Source organism: Haliotis asinina, chromosome 14, assembly GCF_037392515.1.
Source record: "Haliotis asinina isolate JCU_RB_2024 chromosome 14, JCU_Hal_asi_v2, whole genome shotgun sequence".
Classification (NCBI taxonomy): Eukaryota; Metazoa; Mollusca; class Gastropoda; order Lepetellida; family Haliotidae; genus Haliotis; species Haliotis asinina.
In genome coordinates, this window is record NC_090293.1 from 39,409,341 (window position 1) to 39,433,116 (window position 23,776).

General features: G+C 43.9%; 1 protein-coding gene across 1 annotated transcript in view; it reads right to left on the reverse strand.

Annotated features, from left to right (window-relative positions):
* The window catches only part of LOC137261153 (CCR4-NOT transcription complex subunit 11-like), a 124,374-nt gene that overhangs the window by 36,018 nt on the left and 64,580 nt on the right, over positions 1 to 23,776 (reverse strand). Inside the window, exon 6 of the mRNA XM_067798857.1 lies at positions 22,353 to 22,468. Coding sequence (XP_067654958.1) covers positions 22,353 to 22,468 — 116 coding nt within the window. The remainder of the gene's footprint in view (positions 1 to 22,352; positions 22,469 to 23,776) is intronic.

Genomic DNA, 23,776 nt, shown 5'->3' on the forward strand with positions numbered 1-23,776 from the left:
AAAGATCCATGTCAGCTGTATAAAGCAAATCAATCCTGATGCAGCCACAGCCTGGACTAAAATGATCTCAAAAACATCGAAAGAATTCACTCGTGCTGGTACAATACGCTTGAACGACTCGATTCGAACGTACGTGTGGGCGCTGTTGGGTGCGCAGTCGATGACGCGTTCCAACATCCTCGGTAAGGGAACTGCTTACGACGCTCAGACACAATTCGTTTCCAACGTTGAGGATGCTATCAATTCTCCAGTTGATCTCCCGAGGGCCATCGACCGTTACCAAAACGTGTTAGAATACGCCAGATCGAAAGTCAATTACGTGTTCGGCGTGGGGTTGTACATGGCTCCGAGTGATATGCAACTGAGAATAAAAAAAGTGGTGGGTTATAACAACAAAATAGTCATAGCCACGGCGGACCAAAAGTTGGGTATCAACCCCGATATTAACACCCCCTATATCCCACACATCCCATCACGTGAAAAGGGTATAGTGGCGCCACCCCCGGAGTCTAAAGTTCATGTACCCCCCACACACACCCATATACATGTGGGGGTACCCCCCTATCAGCAGCATATTGATAATAAAACGGCCCTGGTGGTTGGTGGGGTAACTTTGGGACTTATTTGGTTAAAGATTTCTTAGCCGCTACATACACCAGACCCGCCACGGCGACGATGGCTGCCCACAGGTTTTGACTGAGCCACATGGCAGTTTTAGACAGAGCGCTCAACAACCACGAGACGATGCTACCCAGGATGCCGGGAAGGGCTTCGGCGGCTTTACCAGCCAGTTTAGCTAGGCCTTCCCCGAGTTTTTTTATCCAGTCTTTAACACCCCCACCGCCTGGGGGTGTGGGGGGAACTCCCCCACTGGCAGGCCCCACAGGGGTTCCTCCCACCAGTGACACCACCAGGGTTGATATGATGAAACCCAATGCAGTTAGAATGCTGACGATGGTGATCCCTTGCTCCCGGAATAATATCCGAATCCTGTCTGCTAACGTGGTGTCTCGGTGGAGGACTTGATTGATGGTTTCCCGCACACGGCTGACCTGGGATCTAAGCTTTTCTTTGTAGCCGGACGCTGTCTCCAACCATGTCTGCCTTTCATCTTCCAAATTACGTATTCGTTCCTCGATGGTGGTTTTCATAGACTCGTCCTCAGTTTCACCGAGTTTTTTCTTTTCATAGGCGATGTGGTCGTCTATCTCACTCATTTTGGCCGTGCTTTTCCAGAGCTGACCACGAATGGTTTGCATCAACAGGTCCAACCCCCTCAGTTCCCGAACGGTAAATTCGAGCCCCGGGAAGGGCTCGTTCTCGTAGTCGGCCAACACCTTTTTAATATCATAAGTCATGTTTTGATCTGTGGCGTCCCTGATGCCTTCCAGACCTTGAACTAAATTCGGAGGATACTGCTTAGGTCACGCGCCACCGTAATCTGTGAAGCCTAGTTCATCGCGGATAAAGTCATTCCCATGTTTACCGGCCAATGTTGATAAAGCAAGCGGTTCTCTAGTGCGTTTACTCATGAGATCGATCTCCGGGCGAGACTTCAAACGCAGCGTGCCATTGCTGAGGGTAAAATCAGAATAGTTCCTTCCCAACGGCTTGAGTTTGGATTTATTTTCAACTGCGTTGTAATAATCGTCGACGGCGCCTTTAAGGAGCTCATCACTTTGCGAGAATGAGGTCTCCTGGTCATCATTGAATGCCTGGGCACTATCGTCCCACATATCATCCATAGGTATGTCTTCATCCATTAGTATTAAAAATATATTTCATTTATATAACAATGTACGGTAGAAAATTACATCCTTTCAGAAGATTGAGAGAGCCATTAGGAGCCAGAGCCGTGCGTCAGTCGGTGACCATCACCAACAATCCCAGCAAGATAGACCAGAATCAAACTCTGCTGGTTAGATTTCCAAACCTTGGTGAGAATGACCTCATTGTACCAGGCACTGTTCGACTGGCGTTCAATATCACGTTGACCTCCGACAACGACAAACGCGAGCTAGTGCGGAACGTGGGTCGAGCTATCATCAAGAAAACGACCGTCAAGATCAGCGGTAACGAGGTGCTGAGCATCGACGACAGCGACGTGTTTCACTGCTACAAGGATCTCTGGAAAAGCGAGGGAGAACGAGTCAATGATGTGTACCAGGGTATCAGCAAATCAACCCGGGCGCGCATAGGGTATGTCTTCACGCAAGACCAGCAAGACAAGCTATCGGACGGTGAAAAGGCCATCGCTCGAGCATACGGGAATCGATTCTGCGTGCCGCTCGACTTCGAGTTGCTCACGGGACACGCGCCGTTTTACCAGGCCGCGCTGGGTGATAGGCTCGAATACGAGCTCACGTTTAACGATTATAGCAAAGTAGTGCGTACGCCGAACGGTGATGAGGCCAGTTATGCCATAGACAACATCTCTCTGGAGTTCGACATGGTCACTAGCCCGGAGCTGGCCAGGCAGGTTCGAAGCCAGTACTCTGGGAAGATGGCTATCCTGTACGATCGCGTACTGAGGCATAGGTCAGTCGTGCGAGATAAGAGCGACACTGTGTGGAATATCAACCTGAACGTGCCGGCGCGATCGATGAAAGGTATCCTGGTCGTCCCCGTGGAGGATTACGAGCCATTCCGGAGGGACAGCGAGAAGTTTTTCAACCCCGAGATTGAAAAGGTGGAAGTGACTATCGAGGGCGTGCCCAACCAGCTGTTCAGTCATGGTATGAGACCACACCAGCAGTGGGATGAGATAAAAAAGCTACCAGTGGGGGATTATATAACAAAAGACCTGGACCTCGGCTCCGTGCAGATCGGTGAATACCTGACCACCAAGTACGCCCTATGGTTGGACATGCGATCCACGGATGATGATAAACTGCACGGTAGCGGGCGCCGTATAGATAACGGCAGCGAAGGGATAACCATCCAGATTACTAAGAAGGCTCAAACCGCTGGTAAGTTGAAATTATATCTGTACGTTATTATGGACGCGCAACTTAATATAGACAATGGGAGATTCGTGCAAGCCATCTTCTGATGGGGGGTACCCCCCCACACCCCCCAACAATAAACTGCCCCACCTCCCCACTGACCCACACTGCGCCATAGTGTGCGGGCAGACTGGCTGTGGGAAGACCGTTTTCGTGTTGGATATGTTGGAGGGTTACTACAAGGATGTGTTCGATAACATCGTTATCATGTGCCCTACTCTGAGCATGAATAAAACGTACGCGCGACCTTGGGTGATGACGGACCCGGACGTACACAAAATCGACCCTGGAACACGTCTGCAGGACTGGTTGAAAGCTCTTCACGAGAAATTTAAAGGGGAACCGACGCTGTTTATACTGGACGACTGCAGCGCTAATCGCGAGATAACAAAAAAGAGAGACATGCTATCGTACCTGGCCTTCTCCGGCCGGCATGCAAATCACAGCGTCTGGGTGCTAACGCAGAAGTTCAACTCGGTGTTGAAAGACCTCAGGGAGCAGACGCGATGGGTGGCCTTATTTCACTGCAAGGACAGGGATTCGTTCGAGGAGTGTTTGAGAGAGAACGATGTGATGAGTAAATTAGAACGGGAACGGGTGAAGAAACAGCTCGCTGAAACTAAACACGCTAAGCTTGTGCTAAAGACCGACCAACCAGTAGCATATATAGTATGCTAAGCAAAGCTAAGCAAAGCTAAGTATATAGCTATGATATTTGAAGTATTTGTAGTGTGCAACTTAACCTTCATTTCTCTGTGTTTTGTCTGTATCGGGTATTATATAGTTAAAACTAAATCTTACTTGTTATATTATAAGATGGAGTGTGAGGAATTGCTCGAACAATTGTCGTTGGAGGGTTCCCCCACGCCGCCGGCAGGCCCCACTGATGACAAGCGAGAGAAACTGGTGGCGTTGGCTGTTGGCGGCAAAGCCAAACATTACTTTGGAGACTACACCCCGGATAAAATTCACAAAATGTCAGCCGAAGAAATCGATAAGCTATACGCTAGATACGAGTCCCGGCTCGGAGCAGAAATGACAAAGACAATAGGATCGGCTATGACCCAGATATACACCGGTATTGTGTCACACTTCCTTCCCATTCCACCAGAGCGCCGACTTTACCTGTGGGAAGACCTCGAGAAAGACCCTTTTATCGAACACGCCGTGAGCTCTATCAGCTGCGGGCTGTACCACAAATATGGTATGTTGTTGGCTCCAGTGACGGCGGTGATTATCACGGCAAAACATTGTCAATTTGAGAGAAAGAATAATAATAATAGTATAGATGGATGCTGCACAGGAGGTACCCCCAACAGTGAGTCCCGAGGTGACGGTGGAGACCCCACCCCCAACAGTGACGGTGGAAACCCCTTCAGTGGGGGTACCCCCCACAGTAACCAGGCAGAAGAATCCTAAGAGAGTAGCTGCCGGTAAAAAACGGTGGTGTAACCAACATAAAGTGACCACCCCAACCCGACTGTTGTTGGCTGTAGGCGTAACTGCTGCCGTGGTTATAACATGGTTATACGTGGGGGTACCCTCCCACAGTGAGCCACCACCCAACAGTGAGGTAACCCCCAACAGTGGGGGTGTGGGGGTACCCCCCACTATTGACCCGCATATCATGTTATAATTTTAATATTTTATATCATATACATAATGTCTGAGGGGAAAACGTTCGTCAACGACGCATACCACGCCACAGTGGTAGCCAGTCTAGCCGTAGGGTACGCTCGGTTGACTAAAATGGTGCTTAAACAACCAACTATCAAGCTAGATTTCAACCTGCAGGATATGGGTATGCTCATAATGAACCTTGGTATGGCGATGGCCACAAAAGACATCCTAGTAAAACAAGGAATAATACCTGATAATATAATGAAATAAATATAGGGATGGCCACGATAGCTATGATGGTCGGTGGGGCGTTAGTGAATGCCCTGGCATTTTCCGGGAGTAATTTCCTCTTCTCGAAACTACGAGATGATCACGCGGCTGAAATACAGGAAGAAAGGAAGCGACACGATCTCGCTACTGAGAAATTACAAAGAGCACAGGACGAGTACGTTAAAAAACGCCTCCAGAGGATCGATTTTATTAACGAACAACTCAAGCGTGAAAACCATGCCATTAAAACATTCTACGATGTCGATGAAGCAATGAAAGAATACTATCTACTAACTGGTAAACAATTGGAACCGCTCAATAAACCCACACTCGCTCAGTACTACACACCATCCAAGGGACAAATGAATCGTGAACTGGGCTTCATAGTGTTGGGTATAGCAGCTACTGCGTTGGTTGCGAAGCAATTAAATTAAAATACCTATATAAGTAAACATGAGACCCGCTCCATACCGATGCGAATACATACTTATGGGGAAGACCGAGGCCTGTGGTAGGAAATGCAGGAATCAGGGGTTCTGTTGTTTCCATATGGGAAGTCCTAACTATACGTGTTCTGTGTGTGGTATCGGGGTTAAAGGACACTACTGTCTATGTAAAGCTCACGGAGCGAACGTAGTCAGACATCAACTCATCTACGAGAATAAAAAAGGCTACATAAAAGAACGTAGGCGACTGCTCAAGATAGCCACTTAAGGGTTACCTCCCTTTACTGTGAAGCAATTAGACATTGGTTCTCTTAGGTGTAAACACGATGTCTACTATAAGCGAGCTCAAGCGGGTCGCAAAACAGAGAGGTGTGATCGGGTATTCTAGAATGCGGAAGTCAGCATTGTTGAGATTACTAGGTTTAGAAGCCCCTCCTACGGTAACACAATTAAAAGCTCAAGCAAAACAGCTTGGATACACGGGTTATTCAAACCTGGGGAGAGCCGGGTTAACCGCATTGTTATCACATGCCCCCGTAGCACGTCCCACTGTAAAACAACTGAAAGCCGAGGCACAGGATTTGGGTTTAGGCGGGTATTCCCGTATGAGAAAACCACAGCTTATAGAATTATTACGACAGAATAGAGCTATTGACCTACAGTTCGTGCGCACTGAGCGCGCTGTAGGCAACTATTTGAGAGGTTGGCGCATGCACGTTGATAGAAACATAGACATTACAGATATCAAGCCTCTGATAGCTGATAAGGTCAACCAGGAACTAAATAACCTAGGAAGTATCAAGTTTCAGATCACAGTGAAAATGTCGCTCGATAAGCAGGTTGGGAGTACCACTGAGTATGTTCAGCCTTACTTCCGAGGTCAACAAGAGGTCGCCACACATACAGAGACCATTGATACATCAATCGATACCAGTTTTCAGCAGATACGAGAATACCTAGAACGCTACACACACTTGGGGTCCGGGTGGGTTGTAGATAAAATCGATAATATCTATCTAGACATAGCTAACTACGTGCCGTTCAGAGGCGGGTCATACCTAGCCTTGCCTCCCTACTATAGGAACAAACATGCTATAGTAAACGTTAAGAATAGAGGAAACGATTGCCTGAGGTTAGCTATCAGGTCAGCCTTATTTCCAGCTGACACTAATCCGAACAGGCCTTCTAATTATCCCCAAGACGATGGGCTCAACTGGGATGGTATAGATGAACCCACCCCCATATCCCAGATCACTAAAGTAGAAAAACAGAATAATCTGGCTATAAATGTCTTTGGGCACGAAGGTAACACAACAATAGTACACAGGGTCAGCCCGGTGAAGGATCGCCAAGTTATCAATATATTCATGATCCAACGAGGTGAAAAGTATCACTACACGTGGATAAAACATCTCAGCCGGTTGTTGCACGACCAGTCGAAACACGATGGGGAAAAACACTTTTGTGTACGATGCCTACACGGTTTCAGTCGAGCTGATTTATTAGAATCCCACCGGGAGGATTGCCAAGGTGTGGGGCAGACGACCATACGAGTCGACATGCCTAAGGAAGGTGACAATATCCTAAAATTCAGTAACCACAAGAATCAAATGTCTGTGCCTTATATTATATACGCCGACTTCGAAGCCTTAGTTGTGGGTGGGGATTCCACCAGTGATACCGCCGTCGAGGCTCCCTTCACCCACAAAACACAAGAGCATAAAGCCTGTTCGTTTGGATACATTGTCGTCCGTTGTGACGGGGAAACGAAAGCTCCGGTAGTATATAGGGGCCCTGACGCGGCTGAAAGGTTTCTAAAGTGTTTGCAGGAGGAAGAAAAAATTATTAGGAATGCATTGTATAAAATCGCTCCCATGCGTCTGACCCGAGTCGACAGGCTAGCCCACGCTAGTAGCACTAACTGTCACGTGTGTGACTCACCACTTAACGGTGATTCGGTGAGAGATCACTGCCACATAACTGGTAAGTATAGAGGCGCCGCTCACAACGCGTGCAACCTCAAGCTTAAAATCAACCCTAAGACAATAAACATCCCCGTTGTATTTCACAACTTGAGAGGGTACGACTCACACTTGATCATGCAGGCCATCGCGAAAATCGATGGTAATATAACGTGCATTCCCAACAACATGGAGAGATACATCTCCTTCAGCTTAAACGGACTTAGGTTCATTGACTCGTTTCAGTTCCTCCTGTCGTCACTCGACAGTCTGGTCAAGGCCAACAATACCTTCCCTATCACCGATCGATACACAGACGCCGAGACTAGACCCCTGCTTATGAGGAAGGGTGTGTACCCCTATGAGTACATGGATAGTTGGGTCAAGTTCACCGAGACCAGACTACCCCCTATTGACTGCTTTTATAGCAAGCTGAATGAGGCGTCCGTCTCACGAGATGATTACTCGCACGCGACTAACGTATGGAATAAACTGGGTTGTAAGAACCTGGGTGATTATCACGACCTGTACTTGAGAACAGATGTACTGCTGTTAGCCGACGTGTTTGAGACGTTTAGGCGGACGTGTTTCAAGCAGTATAAACTCGACCCCGCATGGTATTACACCAGCCCAGGTCTGTCGTGGGACGCCTTGCTTAAAAAGACCGGAGTTAATTTGGAATTGCTCACAGATTACGACATGCACCTATTCATTGAGAAAGGCTTGCGAGGTGGGATTTCCATGGCATCCAAACGATACGCGAAAGCAAATAATCAATACGTGAAAGGTTATGATCCTAACAAACCAACCAATCACATTCTCTACCTCGACGCAAACAACCTGTACGGCTGGGCCATGAGCCAGTATCTACCTACAGGGGGATTCGAATGGGTACCCCACGTTGATGTTATGGGGGTTGCACCAGATTCGAACAAAGGTTATATCCTCGAGGTTGACTTAGAGTATCCCAAGGAATTACACACATCGCACAACAGCTACCCCCTGGCCCCCGAACGTATGAGGGTTAACCCAGACTGGATGTCTGAGTACCAACATAACTTGTCAGGTGGGCGTGTGACAGACGTTGAAAAACTCGTGCCTAACTTGATGAATAAGACCAAGTACATCGTTCACTATCGCAACCTACAGCTGTACCTGTCGTTGGGTATGAGGCTGACCAAAATACACAGGGTGCTCATGTTCGACCAGAGTCCATGGATGGAGCCCTACATCAGAATGAACACAGACCTACGAAAAAAAGCCACCAGTGATTTTGAGAAAAATCTCTACAAGCTCATGAACAACTCGGTGTTTGGTAAGACTATGGAGAACCTGAGGAAACGCGTGACCGTGAAGCTGGTTCGGTCGAGTGAGGAAGACAAGCTCAGGAGATTGATAGCCAGTCCGGCATTCAACCGTAGTAAGATATTCACAGACAACCTGGTTGCCCTACACATGAAGAAAAGTCACATAAAATTCAACCGGCCTGTTTACGTGGGGATGAGCATCCTCGATTTATCCAAACACCTGATGTACGACTTTTACTACAACGAGCTCAAGAAACAGTACGGTGACAGGTGTGAAGTGCTGTACACTGACACGGATTCCCTGCTGATGGAGATTCGAACCGATGACGTGTACGAGGACATGAAAAAACACCTCGATTTATACGACACCAGCGACTACCCTAAGACCCATGCCATACACAGTACGGTAAATAAAAAGGTCCTAGGTAAGATGAAGGACGAGTGTGCTGGCACGCCCATAGCCGAGTATATAGGTTTGAGACCTAAGATGTACTCCATACTGAAAGCTGACAATAGTGAGATCCGGAAGGCTAAGGGGGTTAAGAAGTATGTGGTGAAACAACACATCAAACACGCCAGATTCAAGGAAGCCCTGTTCAAGACCCGTACCTTTAGACATAAAATGAACACACTTAGAAGTGATGGGCATAAGATATACGGACTGACTATAAACAAGACGTCCCTGTCGCCTATGGACACTAAACGTTGGATAGCTATTGATGGGATAAACACATACGCGTATGGACATGAAAAAATTTGAGGCTATTTACTACAGCCCGCGTGGGTACTGGAAAGGAGCTAGCGCAGTAGATAAGCTAGCTAAAATAGCGCGAGTACCCCCGGAGGAAGCCAAAGCGTGGCTTGAAAAACAAGCCCTGTGGCAGATCTATTTGCCGGCACCACGCTACGTGCCTAGAAGGAGGTTCACCATAGCGTTCACCAGGCAGACCTACTGTTCCTACCCCACGACAAGAGGTACAAGTATGCCTTAACCGTAGTGGACGTAGCCAGTCGTTACAAGGAAGCTGAACCCTTGACCACGAAAGATTCGGCCCAGGTAGCCAGAGGATTCGAACGCATATACAAACGCAGCCCGCTGACGTGGCCAACAGAGCTGCAAGTTGACCCCGGACGGGAGTTCATGGGTGCCGTGTCACAACTGCTAGCCAAACACGATACAGAGGTCAGGCGTGGCACGGCCGGAGCCCATCGCAGCCAAGCCATAGTTGAAAGATTTAATAGGACTTTGGCTGAGCGCTTGTTCGGCTATCAGTATGCTAGGGAGATGGCCACCCCTGGAAAACGATCGACTGAATGGGTCACGAGGTTACCCAAGGTGGTGTCGGCAATCAACCATGAAGTCACCCGTCTCACCGGTAAGAAACCGGCAGACGCTATCAAACTAAAATCAATAGTTGCAGAGTCGGTCGCTCCATTGCGTGGGAAGGAGAAACAGATACCAGATAGGGCCCTAGTGAGGTATCTATACCAGCCGGGGGAACACGAGGGCGATAGCCGTAAGCGAGCCACCGATCCTATATGGTCAGTCAAAACTTACAACATAGATAAAGTGGATATGAAAGCCGACGAACCTAACTTATACTACTTAAGGGGTGGGCCTGGTAGGGGGTTTGTAAGAGAAGAATTATTGATCGTACCGTACGGCACAGTGTTACCTCCAACACACGTTAAGTAGTAGGGGTAATAGTAGCAAGAGCTAAGGACCCAACCAAAGCCTTATTTAGTAAATAAGGCTTTGTAGAGACTTTTCTTGAAAGTGTTTTAGAACTGTCATTCCCTATACTACTAGGCTCCCAACATAGGAATAGAGAATGGGTGGTATGACTTTCACGGGTGGCTGATTTTATGAGTCATGAAGTAACGAGACTACTCGAGGTCGGTTGACGCAATCTGCATGAAAACCACTATAGCGGAGGCAGCAGCACCCCGTCGAAAAAGAGAAAAACAATTACAGATTGCACACTCGTTACATATTTATATCAACCAGGTGAATACAAGGGAGACACTCATAAACATGCTACAGATCATATCTGGTCTATGAAAACGTTCAATATCGATTGAGTGGATATAAAAGCCGAGGAGCCTAACCTGTACTTCCTTGTAAAAAGGTCACATAGAGGATTCGTTCACGAGGAATTACAAATCATACCTTGATCTTTAACAGGCATTTAACTTCGCTGATGTAGTCTTTTCTCTTCTTGTAAATAAGCAGAAATCGTTTTATATCCGTGGCATGGGCTTTACATAAACAAAAATGACCTTTCACCCCTTTATCACACACCAAGCAAGTATAGTTGATATTATCTTTACGGTGATAAGAACAATAACCCTCGCTGTGGCTTGTTTTACCACAAATTTCACTTTTCCCCATAAGTAACCACTGACAAATATGTTGTTCTCATTTTGTGATATAATAATTTATGTAATTAGTCTAATTCTTTAACAATTAACACTGTCGTCGCTAAACCAAGTGCCACGAAGACCAACTCACAATCTTTCTGTCCTTCTGAAGGAGTGTAATACTGAGATATCGTTGGTTCATTTAATGGTTCCAGTTGTTTACCCGTTAACACGTAGTATTCTTTCATAGCTTCGTCGATGTCCGTGAAAGTTCTAACGGAATGATTTTCACGCTTGAGTTGATTATTGATAAAATCTAGTCTCTTCATTTGTCTCTTAGCTCATTCAGCCTGTGCGGCCTGTAGTTTTTCTACGGCTAAATTGTGTCGTTTTCGCTCCACTTCTATCTCAGCCGCATTTGACTCTCTTAATTGAGAAAATAGAAAATTACTCCCGGAAAATGCTGGGGCATTCACGAGAGCTCCACCAACCATCATTGCTACCGTGGCCATATTATATACATTACTTTAAAATATTTTCAGGTACGATACCTTGCTTTACCAGAACGTCCTTGGTGGCCATCGCCCTACCAACCTTCATAGTAAGCATAAAAATATCTTGCATGTCGAAGTCAAGTTTTATAGTCAGTTGTATTATAATCATTTTAGTCAACTGAGCGTATCCTACTGCTAATCCAGAAACCAGCCACGCGTGGTATGCGTCGTTAACAAATGTTTTCCCCTCAGACATGATATATATGAAGGAAATATATAATTTTAAATACAACATAATATGAGGGTCGATGGGGTGACTTGCAGTCGGCTGTTCACAACTCAGGGGTGACTTCGAGTGGGGAGTCCGCACCTGGTTATGGTGACTTGCAGTCGGCTGTCCACAGGACCATATATAATGAAACAGCAGCAGTGGCTACTACACCACCTACGGCTACCCACAATGTGTAATTATTTTTTTTGGCCTGACTAAGGCATTTTTCCCTACCAGCTTCAACTCTTTTTTGGTTCTTCTTCTTGGTGACTTGCGTCACTGGGTGTCTGCAGGACTCCCCACCTTGGTTATCTCTTGGGCAGCATCCATCTTTTGTAATATCATTATCTACAGATTAAGACAGATATGGAGGCGAATATGGAGGCTGCCCAACACTGCAGCCCTCTGCATTACTGCATTACCTAGATTGTCAAGAAGGGCTGTGCTCCTGGTGGAGAACCCGGGAACCCTCATCTGCGCCAAAAGATCAGGTGGTACCAAACCAAGGGCACCGAGAACAATGGGGAGCCTGACGACAGTGTACTTGGGATGCAAGCGAGACATTTCAAAGGCGAGGTCCGCATATTTATCATGCTTTTCCTGAATCTTGCCAATCACATTGCTGTCAAAAGGGACAGAAAATTCTATGATATAAATAATTTTATTGGTTTTATCAAAAAGGACAAGATCAGGTTTGTTAGCTGGAATTCGTCTCAGGCTGTACATTGGCCTATTCCAGAGAAGTTTAAAAGCATCGTTTTCCAGGATGCCCTGGATATGTTCAGGGTCGTACCATGGATGGACCTCGGAGTCAAAGACACAGGCATGGCAGAGACGATAGTAGAAGCAGCGAGCCATGCCATCACATCTTTTAAGATAAGCTGTTTGTGCCAAGGAAGGGCATCCACTAACAAGGTGTTGGACAGTCTCATTCACTGCAATTCATTGCAAAGACGACATTTCATGTTCACATTTTGATTGAGAAACACATTCTGGTGATTGCGAGTGGGAAGTGACTGGTCCTGAGCAGCAAAAAGGAAGACCTCAGTTTTGCATTTGAGACCAGTCGACTTCATCCAGACGAAGGAGTCGGTTGGATTGCTGTTCCGTTCCACACACTGCATGTACACACAATGAAATGGCTTCTCAGACAGCTTCTCCACAAAGGACTGACTCTGAGCAGACTTGGTAAAGGACTTCACCTGGTTTACTCCCATCGCTGTACCATCCAGCAGTACATTGCCATCAACAAAATTAACATAATATTATGTTTTACAGATGAAGATTGATATGCAGCAGAGAGGGTTTGGGTGATCCTGGCAGTCAGGCCAGTAAGGCTCATCATCAGCTCAGGGCCCTCCAACCCTCTACACTCAGCCCAGACAGCGAATGGGACTTCCCCCAGAAAACACTGCCTAGTCGAACCCACCAAGAACTTTCTGGAGAATATGAAGGCTCCCCAACACTGCAGACTTCTGCATTACCCAGATTGTCAAGAAGGGCTGTGCACTCGGTGGAGAACCCGGGCACTCTCCTCATCTACGCCAAGAGATCAGGAGGTACCAAACCAAAGGCACTGAGAACAATGGGGAGCCTGATGACAGTGTACTTGGGATGATAGCGAGTCATTTCAAAGGCGAGGTCCGCATATCTATCAAGCTTTTCCTGAATCTTGCCAATCACATTGCTGTCAAAAGGCACACAAAATTCTATGATATAAATAATTTCATTGGTTAATTTCATTATTATTATTTGTTTTATTAAATTTACAATGCATTGCCGTGATGATCGCTGTCGTCATCGGGGCTAGATACATAACATATTTGTGGTATAAAGCACAATTGATATAGCTCAAGGAATTGTCAATAAATGAGTCCTTCTCTAAGTCCTCCCACAAATAAAGACGACATTCCAGTAGGATCGTAAAAAGTGCGACGCTATGCCTGTGTAAATCTGTGTAATAGTAGAACCTATCACTTTTGTCATCTCGGTCCCGAGTTGTGCCTCATACCAAGCGTATAATTTATTGACTTCCTCATCCGACATTTTCTGAACCTTATCAGCAGTGTTGTTTTCTCCTAAATACTGTTTTCCCTTACCACCCACGACTAGCGTTATCAGTCTATCTCGCTGCTTGTTGTCCTCTGGAACTAACATTTTCTCTATTAATTCATCGCACTCCATTTTATAATAATAATACTCTAGTTTTTATTTTTAAAAAATAATAACCAACATACACTAAACACATAGAGATAAAGGTTAGGTTACACACGACTAGAACTTCAAAAACAGACATTTTACTAAAAATTACTAAAACATTACTAAAAATTACTAAAACATTACTTAAAATTACTAATTTACTAGGCCGACCGGAAGTCATTACTAAAAAATTACTAGGCCACCGCTAGGACATTACTAACATTTTTATGAAAACAATGGCTGGCCGGAGGCCACATAGTAATACACTGGTTGGTCGGTTTTCAACACGGGCTTGGCATGTTTAGTTTCAGTGAGCTGTTTTTTCACCCATTCCCGCTCTGATTTACTCATCACATCGTTCTCTCTCAAACACTCCTCAAACGAATCCCTATCCTTGCAGTGAAATAATGCCACCCATCGCGTCTGCTCCCTCAAATCTTTCAACGCCAAGTTGAATTTTTGTGTTAACACCCACATGCTGTGCTTTGCGTAACGGCCAGAGAAGGCTAGGTATGAGAGCATGTCTCTCATTTTTTGCTATCTCTCAAATAGCGCATCCAGGATAAACACCGTTGGTTTTCCTATAAATTGGTTGTGAAACAATGTTAAATACTCTTGTAGCCGTGTCCCCGGGTCGGCCCCTGTGTGCGTCTGGGTCCGTCATCACCCAAGCTTTTGTTCATGTTTACAGTAGGGCACAAGATAACAATTTTATCAAATACTTCCTTATAATATCCCTCCAACAAATCCAACATGAAAACGGTCTTCCCACAACCCGTCTGCCAACATATTATAGCGCAGTGTGGATTGTGGATCCCCCTACACCCACTGTAGATTTATTGTGGTAGTGGCTTGCAGTCGGCTGTCCACAGGACCCCTATAGTTATCAGGGGTTTGGGGGTACCCCCCACTAGAAGATGGCTTGCACAAATCTCCCATTGTCTATATTAAGTTGTGCATCCATAATTACATATAAATATAAATACAGTTTACCAGGTCTTTGGGCCTTCTTAGTTATTTGAATGGCTATACCCTCGCTTCCGTTGTCGACTACCGTGTAGAGTGTTATCATCCATCTCATATCCAACCAAAATGCGTACTTTCTGGTTAAGTAATCTCCGATATTCACGGAGTATAGATCCAGTTCACTGACCACGTTGTTGACTATTGACTTTCGTTTGACCGCCGGTAGCTTCATTATTTCTTCCCTTCTTCTGGTGCGCTCTCATTCCATGGCTAAATAACTGATTAGGCACTCCCTCTATGGTCACTTCTACTTTGGTGATTTCTGGATTAAACAATTGGAGAACTCGTGAGCAATGTAGGGAAACTGAGTGAACTCGATGAGGACATACCTCATGAAAAAAACAAACTCAACCAAACGGAAGATGAGGATGAGAAGTGTCTTATCATGAAACGTCTACGTGAGTTCGAAGACGTGCACGATTGGAAGTCGCTTCCTTGAACCTTGAACAGCTTCGAACTCAGATCAGCCGCATTCAGAAAACAATCTATAGAATACTGAATGAGGATACAACTTTAGCCACTAGGATCCAAACATTGTTCCGCAAGCATCACCATTGTCAGTGTTTTGACAGCATTGGGATTCATCATATCAACTATTGTTGAGGGGGTGTTCCTTACACTTCATTGGGGTTCCCACAGTGGTGGCACCACCCCTCCGAGTAGTGGTGACGTCAGAGACTGGATAAAAAACATCTCAAATCACTCGGAGAGGCCCTGGCTAAACTCACTGGTAAGGCCACAGAAGCCCTGTCTGGTATCATAGGTAGTATCGTATCATGGATGCTCAGCGCGCTGAGTAAAACTGCCACGTGGCTTCATCGTTGCCGTGGCTGGGTTGGTGTATATTGCGGCCAGAAGAGTTTTAACGAAATAATACACAAGCCGGCCGCGACAACTCCAACCGCCACCGCTGTTTTACAATCGATATGTTGCTGGTTGGATACCCCCACACCCCATATGTTGGTTTAACCCTTGGCTCTCATGGTGATGCCACAGTGGGGAGTCCTGCGGACAGCTGAGTGGGTGGTGGTACGTGGGAGACATTGACGTCTGCATTAACACCCAATTTTTGGTCTGCCGTGGCAATGATTATTTCACTGTTGTAGCCCGTTATTTTATTGATACTCAGACGCATGTCGCTCGCACCCATGTACAATCCCACACCGAACATGTAGTCGACTTTTGACCTGGCGTATTGTAACATGTCCTGGTATTGTTTTATAGAACTAGGTAGATCTACTGGTGATGCAATAGCACACTCAATATCAACCACGAACTGTTTCTGCGCATTGTAAGTGGTTCCCTTACCTATGATGCCGGATGCTGTGATTGAGCACCAAGAATAGCCCACACATATGTTCTAATCGAATCATTTAAACGGATAACACCGGCATGAGTGTAACCTTTCAATGCATCTCGCATAAATGTTTTCCAATCATCACCTGGCCCTTGTTTGAATCTCCAAACGCGGTAATCCTTCCTGTCGTCAAAAGCCAAGTAACGGTCATCCCACTCATTTGTTTTAAAGTAGTGATACGACTTATATCCCCATTTTTTTTACAACATTGTAGCTGGCTTCCACGAGACACTGATCGTGAGCGACAGGAATTCCTAATCCATGATTCGGCCAGGCAAACGCCAGTCCGTATTCGTATCAACACCGAATTCGTTACAAACTTGTTCGTAATTGGATTGGTGAGAGTCAAGAGTTAGCTCCCTTGACCATGAGATGCGCATGCACGGCACTTTTACCATGGTGTAACATGTTTTCGGGGTAATAGCGCAAAAGATGATCACTGACATGATTGCGTATCAATAGAAAATCAAAACTGTAACTCCGTCAATACATATCAGCTCATCTTTTATAAATAATTTATTGTTAGAATGCTCTGTTGTCCGGTGGTTTCCAATGCAACACACATTTCATGTCTTGTCCGTAAGCACGAGCACTAGAAGAAACGTACCATGTTTTCGTGTTACTCGCCATTTCGCGGGGTAACGCCCTTGTGTGGAAGTGCATGTGATTCAATCTTCTCCACAGAAATCAACAAATACAACATTCAGGCAACGTTCATTGGTTCAGGCATTTGTCACTGATGAGAAATTACTGGAGTATCGTCTTTTTATAACAAAATCGCATACCATCAAAATGACACTGAGTGAGTCGTGTCAGCTTGCTGAACTTCTTTGTTAATTCCTTTTGTTAATTGGTCATCATCACACTTGATAATCCGTTTGAAGTCGGTAATCGGCTAACTACAAAGCACTTTCACCTCCGGCAGTCCCGCTAGTCCGAGTAAATTAGCGATGTTTTCATAACAAATTACCTTGAAGGGCAGAGATGTCAGTCCGAAATCCGAGTTACATGAAGTCCGAATTAGTCTATATGTAATGATAACTTAGTTAACTTCTGCCGCGATCAACAATTCGGTTACTTAGTTACATAGGGTCCAAGTAAGACAGCTTCCACTGTATAACAAACGGTGAGTCCATTCAACTTACACATGGCATTGATAGCACATCTGGCTAACTCGAAATAGCACTATGCGATATCATCTTACTACCCACGATGGACAAACATAAAAAAAACCAATAATATGTCATACATTAATGGTTCGCAAAATGCAAAGGAAGATGGTTACTACAGTGTGTGTTCTCTCAATGATGAAATTTAATTTTCAAACCCTTAGGAGCTGAGCATACGAGGGTTGGCTGAAAAGTTCTAAGCCTCACTGTGAAAAAAAGTTACAAAGTCCACGTTTGTAACCACCCTCCTAGAAAGTCTTCCTAGGTGAACCACTGCAGAGTGATGTTGAGATTGTAAAAGGAATCAAACTACGGTGGGTTGAAAAACACCAGGGTCGCATTTGCTCAATTTACGTACAGGTGGGGGTGATTCACACACTCTCACCAAAGTTTTTCACACCGAACACATCAGTTTTATTAGTTTAAAGTTCATTCATGAGGCATTACCAGAAAAACCATTGGAAACTATTTTCTAACAATATTATATAAATAATGGTATCCAATGTAACACTTGGTGATCTAGGAGACGCACAGAATTTCAATTTACCTGGTGAGGAAGACATGCCATACCTTTCATATTTTAAAGAAAACATATACAAATGAGTGCCACCAGCAGATATTATGGAGCTTGAATGGATAATTAAAATAATGCTAACCAACTTTTATATCATTTTTAATGATAATAATTTCATTTCCAAAATTATTAACAATGGTGTCTTCCTTGTGTCCTTTAAACCCTTACAAGATAATTCTATACAAGTGTTACCAATACCAGATCACACTGGTGTCAACATGTTAGCCCCAGTCAATTCGAATGCCCATTTAGACCTTGTTTGTATATATGATTACCAAAATATTTATTTTACTAGTTCATATGTTTTGAAACCACACACAACACTAATTATAGGCGTATATCTAGCAGGGAGTTCCACCCATCCAACATAACTTTTAGATAACCTTTTAATATATTGGGGAAAAAGGCATGAGAATAAACGTTGCCGAATCATGATAAGGCAAGGCGATCCACCACCATTCAGTTATCCACGATCAATAAGCCTCGATGGGGTTTATGGTTTGGGCATTTAGGCATACCTATAATTATCTCACCCATTTTCTTATACAATTATTTAAACCTTATAGGCTTAAGATTTACCAATCAAAAATTAGATGACAGATATTTTAAAAATTATTTATAAACTATATTATAGACAAATAGAATGGGGCTGTATCCAGAAGTAGATGAAGAAGGAAATACAAAGGGAAGTGTAGAAGGATTTCGGTGGAAACAGAACAAGAGCGTGATACCCGGTCAGCACTACATAAAAAATACAATAGAGCTTTAAACTACATAGATGGTGCTGATACCACCCTAATGGCAACTAGCATGGAATTAGGAGCAGTAGGAGTTGGGTTGTTGACAACAATCATATCCGCATGAGTGGTGTTAGGACTTGAATTAGCAACCATAGTGACAGGAACAGTTGGTTTGGTGTTTAAATTTGTTGCTCGCAAATTGAATCGTAAAGCAAAGAAACACGATGAAATTAGAATTCTTGTTAGCGCAAAGTTAAACATGATAGAAGATCATGTTCCAACCGCACTCAGTGATAATAAAATCTCAGAAGATGAGTTTCGTTTGATCCTAGGTGAACTAGAAAAATACAACAAAATTAAAGATGACATTCGATTGAAGGTTCATAAAGATCTTCTATAAGTGAGGACGAGAAAAAAAGTATATACAACAAGCCCACAAGGTATTTATTACGAAAACCAACGGTATAATAGAAGATACACGTTAAACTGTTTCGCTGAAGTCAATATTGGGGTCCTGTGGTGGGGGGACAGCCGACTGCAAGTCTCCCAACCACCACCTGTTTATAGAGAGTAACTGAAAGAATTTTTAGACTCCTCAGAAATCACCCTATTAGAAATTTATTCACACCTATCTTAATAATGGATTTGTGGCGGATTGAAAATATATCTTTGACAGGTGCCAAGCCTCTGATTGTTGACAAACTCAAAGAATTAGAGCATGGCATCTGTCAAGTGACTATTGTTATTAATGAAGATGTTTGCAACGAGTATTTTCTGACTGAATTCATTGTTGATAGTTTACATATAGGTATATCCAGCTACCTAAATGGCATGATAAGACAAGAATACGACACTGAGCCCATAATTGATATAGTTACTCAGAATATAGCACATGATTGCTGTTAAGGTTCTCAGCCAGCGCACACAGTGTGACCCAGCACTTTATCGAACGTGCTATGCATTGCCTCTCGTTGCCATAGAGCTATCACGTGATCACAGTGTTGACAGCACAGGATAGACCCGTTAAACCGAGATTATTGCTCTCGGTCCTGAGTAGCTCAATTGGTTGAGGTGCGGGCTTATTGTGTATAGTTGAGCAGCTGTGCATTGTGAGTTCGTATCCCACCGTTGCCTCAGATTGACTTTCTTGCACAATTTCATGACGCAAGGGACAAGCTGCCCTTGCAACTTTCATGAGCAAGGGATCATGATCATATCAGTTGGATCTCTGAAAAGGGCCTTACTGAGTGGGACACTCTCACCGTGAGAGAAGGCGCCGACGCAGTCCCCCTTGGGAGAATGCGCAACATCCATCTTTCTTAATTCTCCCTTGGGGGACTATGGCTACAAAGAGACCCTTTTACTCTCTTTTAATTCTTTCTAATCTTTCTAGTTCTTGTGTATCACTGTGTGACCCAGCTTTCAGCCAGCATGCACTGTGTAACCCAGCTCTCAGCCAGTATGCATTTAAACATTTGTTTAGTCCAGGAAATAGGTTGCCCCACAGCGGAGGCAGCCCACACAGTGGGCTTATGTGAATGCAGACGGGTTGTGTCTGTTTTTCCAGAGTTTGTGAATAAGGGGGTCTAGATCACGTTATTGATATTAGTTTATACATTGGGTCTGGTCCAGAACAAACATTAATAATACTACTGAAGGGACTGTGACCGCTGAGCAGTGGACGCTCAAACTTTCCTTTCTTGGAAGGACTGGGTTCATCAAGTAAAACGGCATGACAAGCTCTGTCAGCAGCATGCCGCAAACAAACCATAACATAATCACCAAATGCCTCAAATGAGTGAGTGAGTGAGTTTAGTTTTACGCCGCACTCAGCAATATTCCAGCTATATGGCGGCGGTCTGTAAATAATCGAGTCTGGACCAGACAATCCAGTGATCAGCAACATGAGCATCGATCTGCGCAATTGGGAACCGATGACATGTGCCAACCAAGCCAGCGAGCCTGACCACCCGATCCTGTTAGTTGCCTCTTACGACAAGCATAGTTGCCTTTTATGGCAAGCATGGGTTGCTGAAGGCCTATTCTACCCCGGGACCTTCACGGGGCCAAATGCCTCAAAGGTATCATCCTTCCATTTATTGAAATGAGAGTCCCATTTACACTGTTCTACACAGTCCACACAAAATACATGTGGAGCACACCTTATTGTTGTTCAAAACAAAAACAAATTGCTCAAAATTGTTAATACTACATCAAAAATAATTGGTCTACCTTTGGAAAGTATCAGCTATTTTGATGAGTTGCAAATTATCAGAAAGACAAACAAAATTCAAAGAGACCCGACTCATGTTCTATTTTCAGAATATTGTATTCTCCCTTCAGGCTGTGTGTGCTGACATTACAAACAAACATGGCCCGCCGTTCTTTTATACCTTCATGTATATGTGAAATAAATAGGAAAAGGGATTGCATTTAATTTTCGAGATTGCTGTTCTTTTGATGCTGTTGTTGTGTATAGATGTTTTTTATGTTTATTTTAATGTGACTGAGACATGGAACTATGCAATGAAAATTTCCACTGTATGGATAACAAAGTACTATCTAATCTTATTGCACCATGAACATTTCTTCCACTTTTTTGGCTGTTCATCCTTCCCCATTCTGTAGACTAAAGTTGGAAAGATTGAGCAAAGCAAGACCTGTTCACTCTCATATGCCCTAAGAAAGACAATGATGATTCGGAGATATGTATTTATATATTTCTACTATTTATCCACTATTTATATATTTATCCATTATTTATATATTTATCCACTATTTATTTATCCACTATTTATAAATTTATCCTATCTCACGCAATGGATTCCTGTCCATCCTCCCCTCTATGCAGATTCTCCAAGATACATATTATCCAGTGGCTCCAAGAATGAGAATGATGATTCGGAGATAGTCATGTGGGTCTTATAATGCATGGAGTGCTTAAACAAAACAGGTCTAGAGAAAAAGTTTACAACGTTTACAACGTTAACCTCGGCCGCGAGGCAAGATAAGTTTAAAAATGAAAATTAAATTAACAAGACCGCTCATGTCACAGCATGTCTGCAAACTAATTGAGAAAAACCAGAAATTAACAACATACAATCACTACAAATGTACTGTTCTGATTATTAAAGGAAATGAAAGACCATCTGCGGCAAAGAGTTATGCTTAAACTAAGAGAATGTAAGGCTGTAGAAGGGACCGGAAGTGCCAGCTCAACCGTCTTGTTGGGCGATGGAGGAGAGATTGACAATACAGCAGCAGTCACATGGGACTCAGTGGCAAAGAAGATAAAGAGGCCCTTTAGGGGTGAGTAAAGTTATGACTGTTTTGAGACTACTAGAACAGAGGGAAAAGAAGATAAGCAATGAGTATGAGTCAGGATAGGGCAAAATGGCAAAATAATATTATTCATTCTTCAAACCCGTTACCTGTACTACCCACAAAAAAGCTGAGGTACTTACTTGAGATACTAACAATGAACGGTCTGCAATTTTGTAAATACCAGCTGCACAAGGGCCAAGGAGACTTTGATAAATTGATAAACTTTACCTTGTGGGCTTAGTATCCGGATCTGGCACTACACAGGGCATGGCAGCCTTACTGGTATACGGCATCTCAGACTGGCGTTCTGCTAAAGCTAGTTGGAGGCCACTCACATCAAATGACTGAAATGCAGGGACGAAGAATCAAATAACTATAATAACTATAGACAGTATAAACAGGAAAGCAAGTCTAGAGAACAGACTAACAGAGTCTACCAAAGCATCTGATCAAGTGACATGTACAGTTTAAAAAAGTCAAAACAACTTTGGGCAAAAGAATAACTTAAGTTTCAAATACCATCTCACAGGATGCATTTCTGGTCAAGTTCATAGGACTGAAGCCAGAGCCATGCAGACTTTGCATCCCGCCATGCTATGATATGCCAAGATCAGAGTATTACCGAGCTGAGGTTCTGTGATAAGCCCTTGACTAGTTCTTGCTCCATGTGAGCTGATAAATATACATGGCGACTGGTCCTGCTGGTTCCATGACACTTTCTAAGATGCAATGTGAGTAACAAACCTGAATCTCTGCTGGTGATTAATGTATCATGTATGTATTAATATAATGACACATGTCAGTCTACCCATGTCTACTATTGAGAGCTTAATAAACGAAAATCTCTGGCCGTCCTTATTGTCTTCAGGTTAGCTTTGATCATAACGATCCTGAATACAAAAACAATTTAGATATCTCTGATAAAATTACTTGACAGATGAGCATGAATTTCCATGAAACTAATTAATATCCAATGAATTTAAATTACTAGTATGTAACAATAGCGGAAGTGTTGACACTAAACATTACCCTAATACAGGTCTTTTCCTAATTAAAGATATCTCAAGTCACTGGCTATAATCAATGGTTATTGTTTAAAGACACTCAGTCATGTCTGCTAGTCATTTTGGACGATCATTTTGTGATGCTCACCTGTGAAATGTTTCAAGTCAGACTACATTTATAAATATTGTCATAAGACAAGTAGTAGTGAGCAATCAGGTGATCAAACATGGCAGCAAAATCAAAGCATCGTCAGCTCCTTTCCATTCATTGCTTAATAAGCTCTATTCTGGTAAATAACAAGTGTGAAAAGAAATTCAACATCAAAGCTTCAGACTGTCGCATGTTATGAACACAGATTCCAGAGATCACATTTATTTCCTGATGCATTTTAGACAAGACCCTCGTACTCGCATTAAATTTGTGACGCATTAGTTTCATGATTTACAATCATTGTTGGATTCCCTACTAACATAATCTTCATCAATGACAGTCATACACATGATAAATAACTGTTTTAATTTTTGCAGACAGATAAAGGGAGATATCATTCAAGTCACAGCCACATAATGTCAGGCCAGAACATAGTGACAGTCCAGCCGCAGATAATATAAGTGGTGTACACTGATGTCCTGGGGCAATCACTGGAC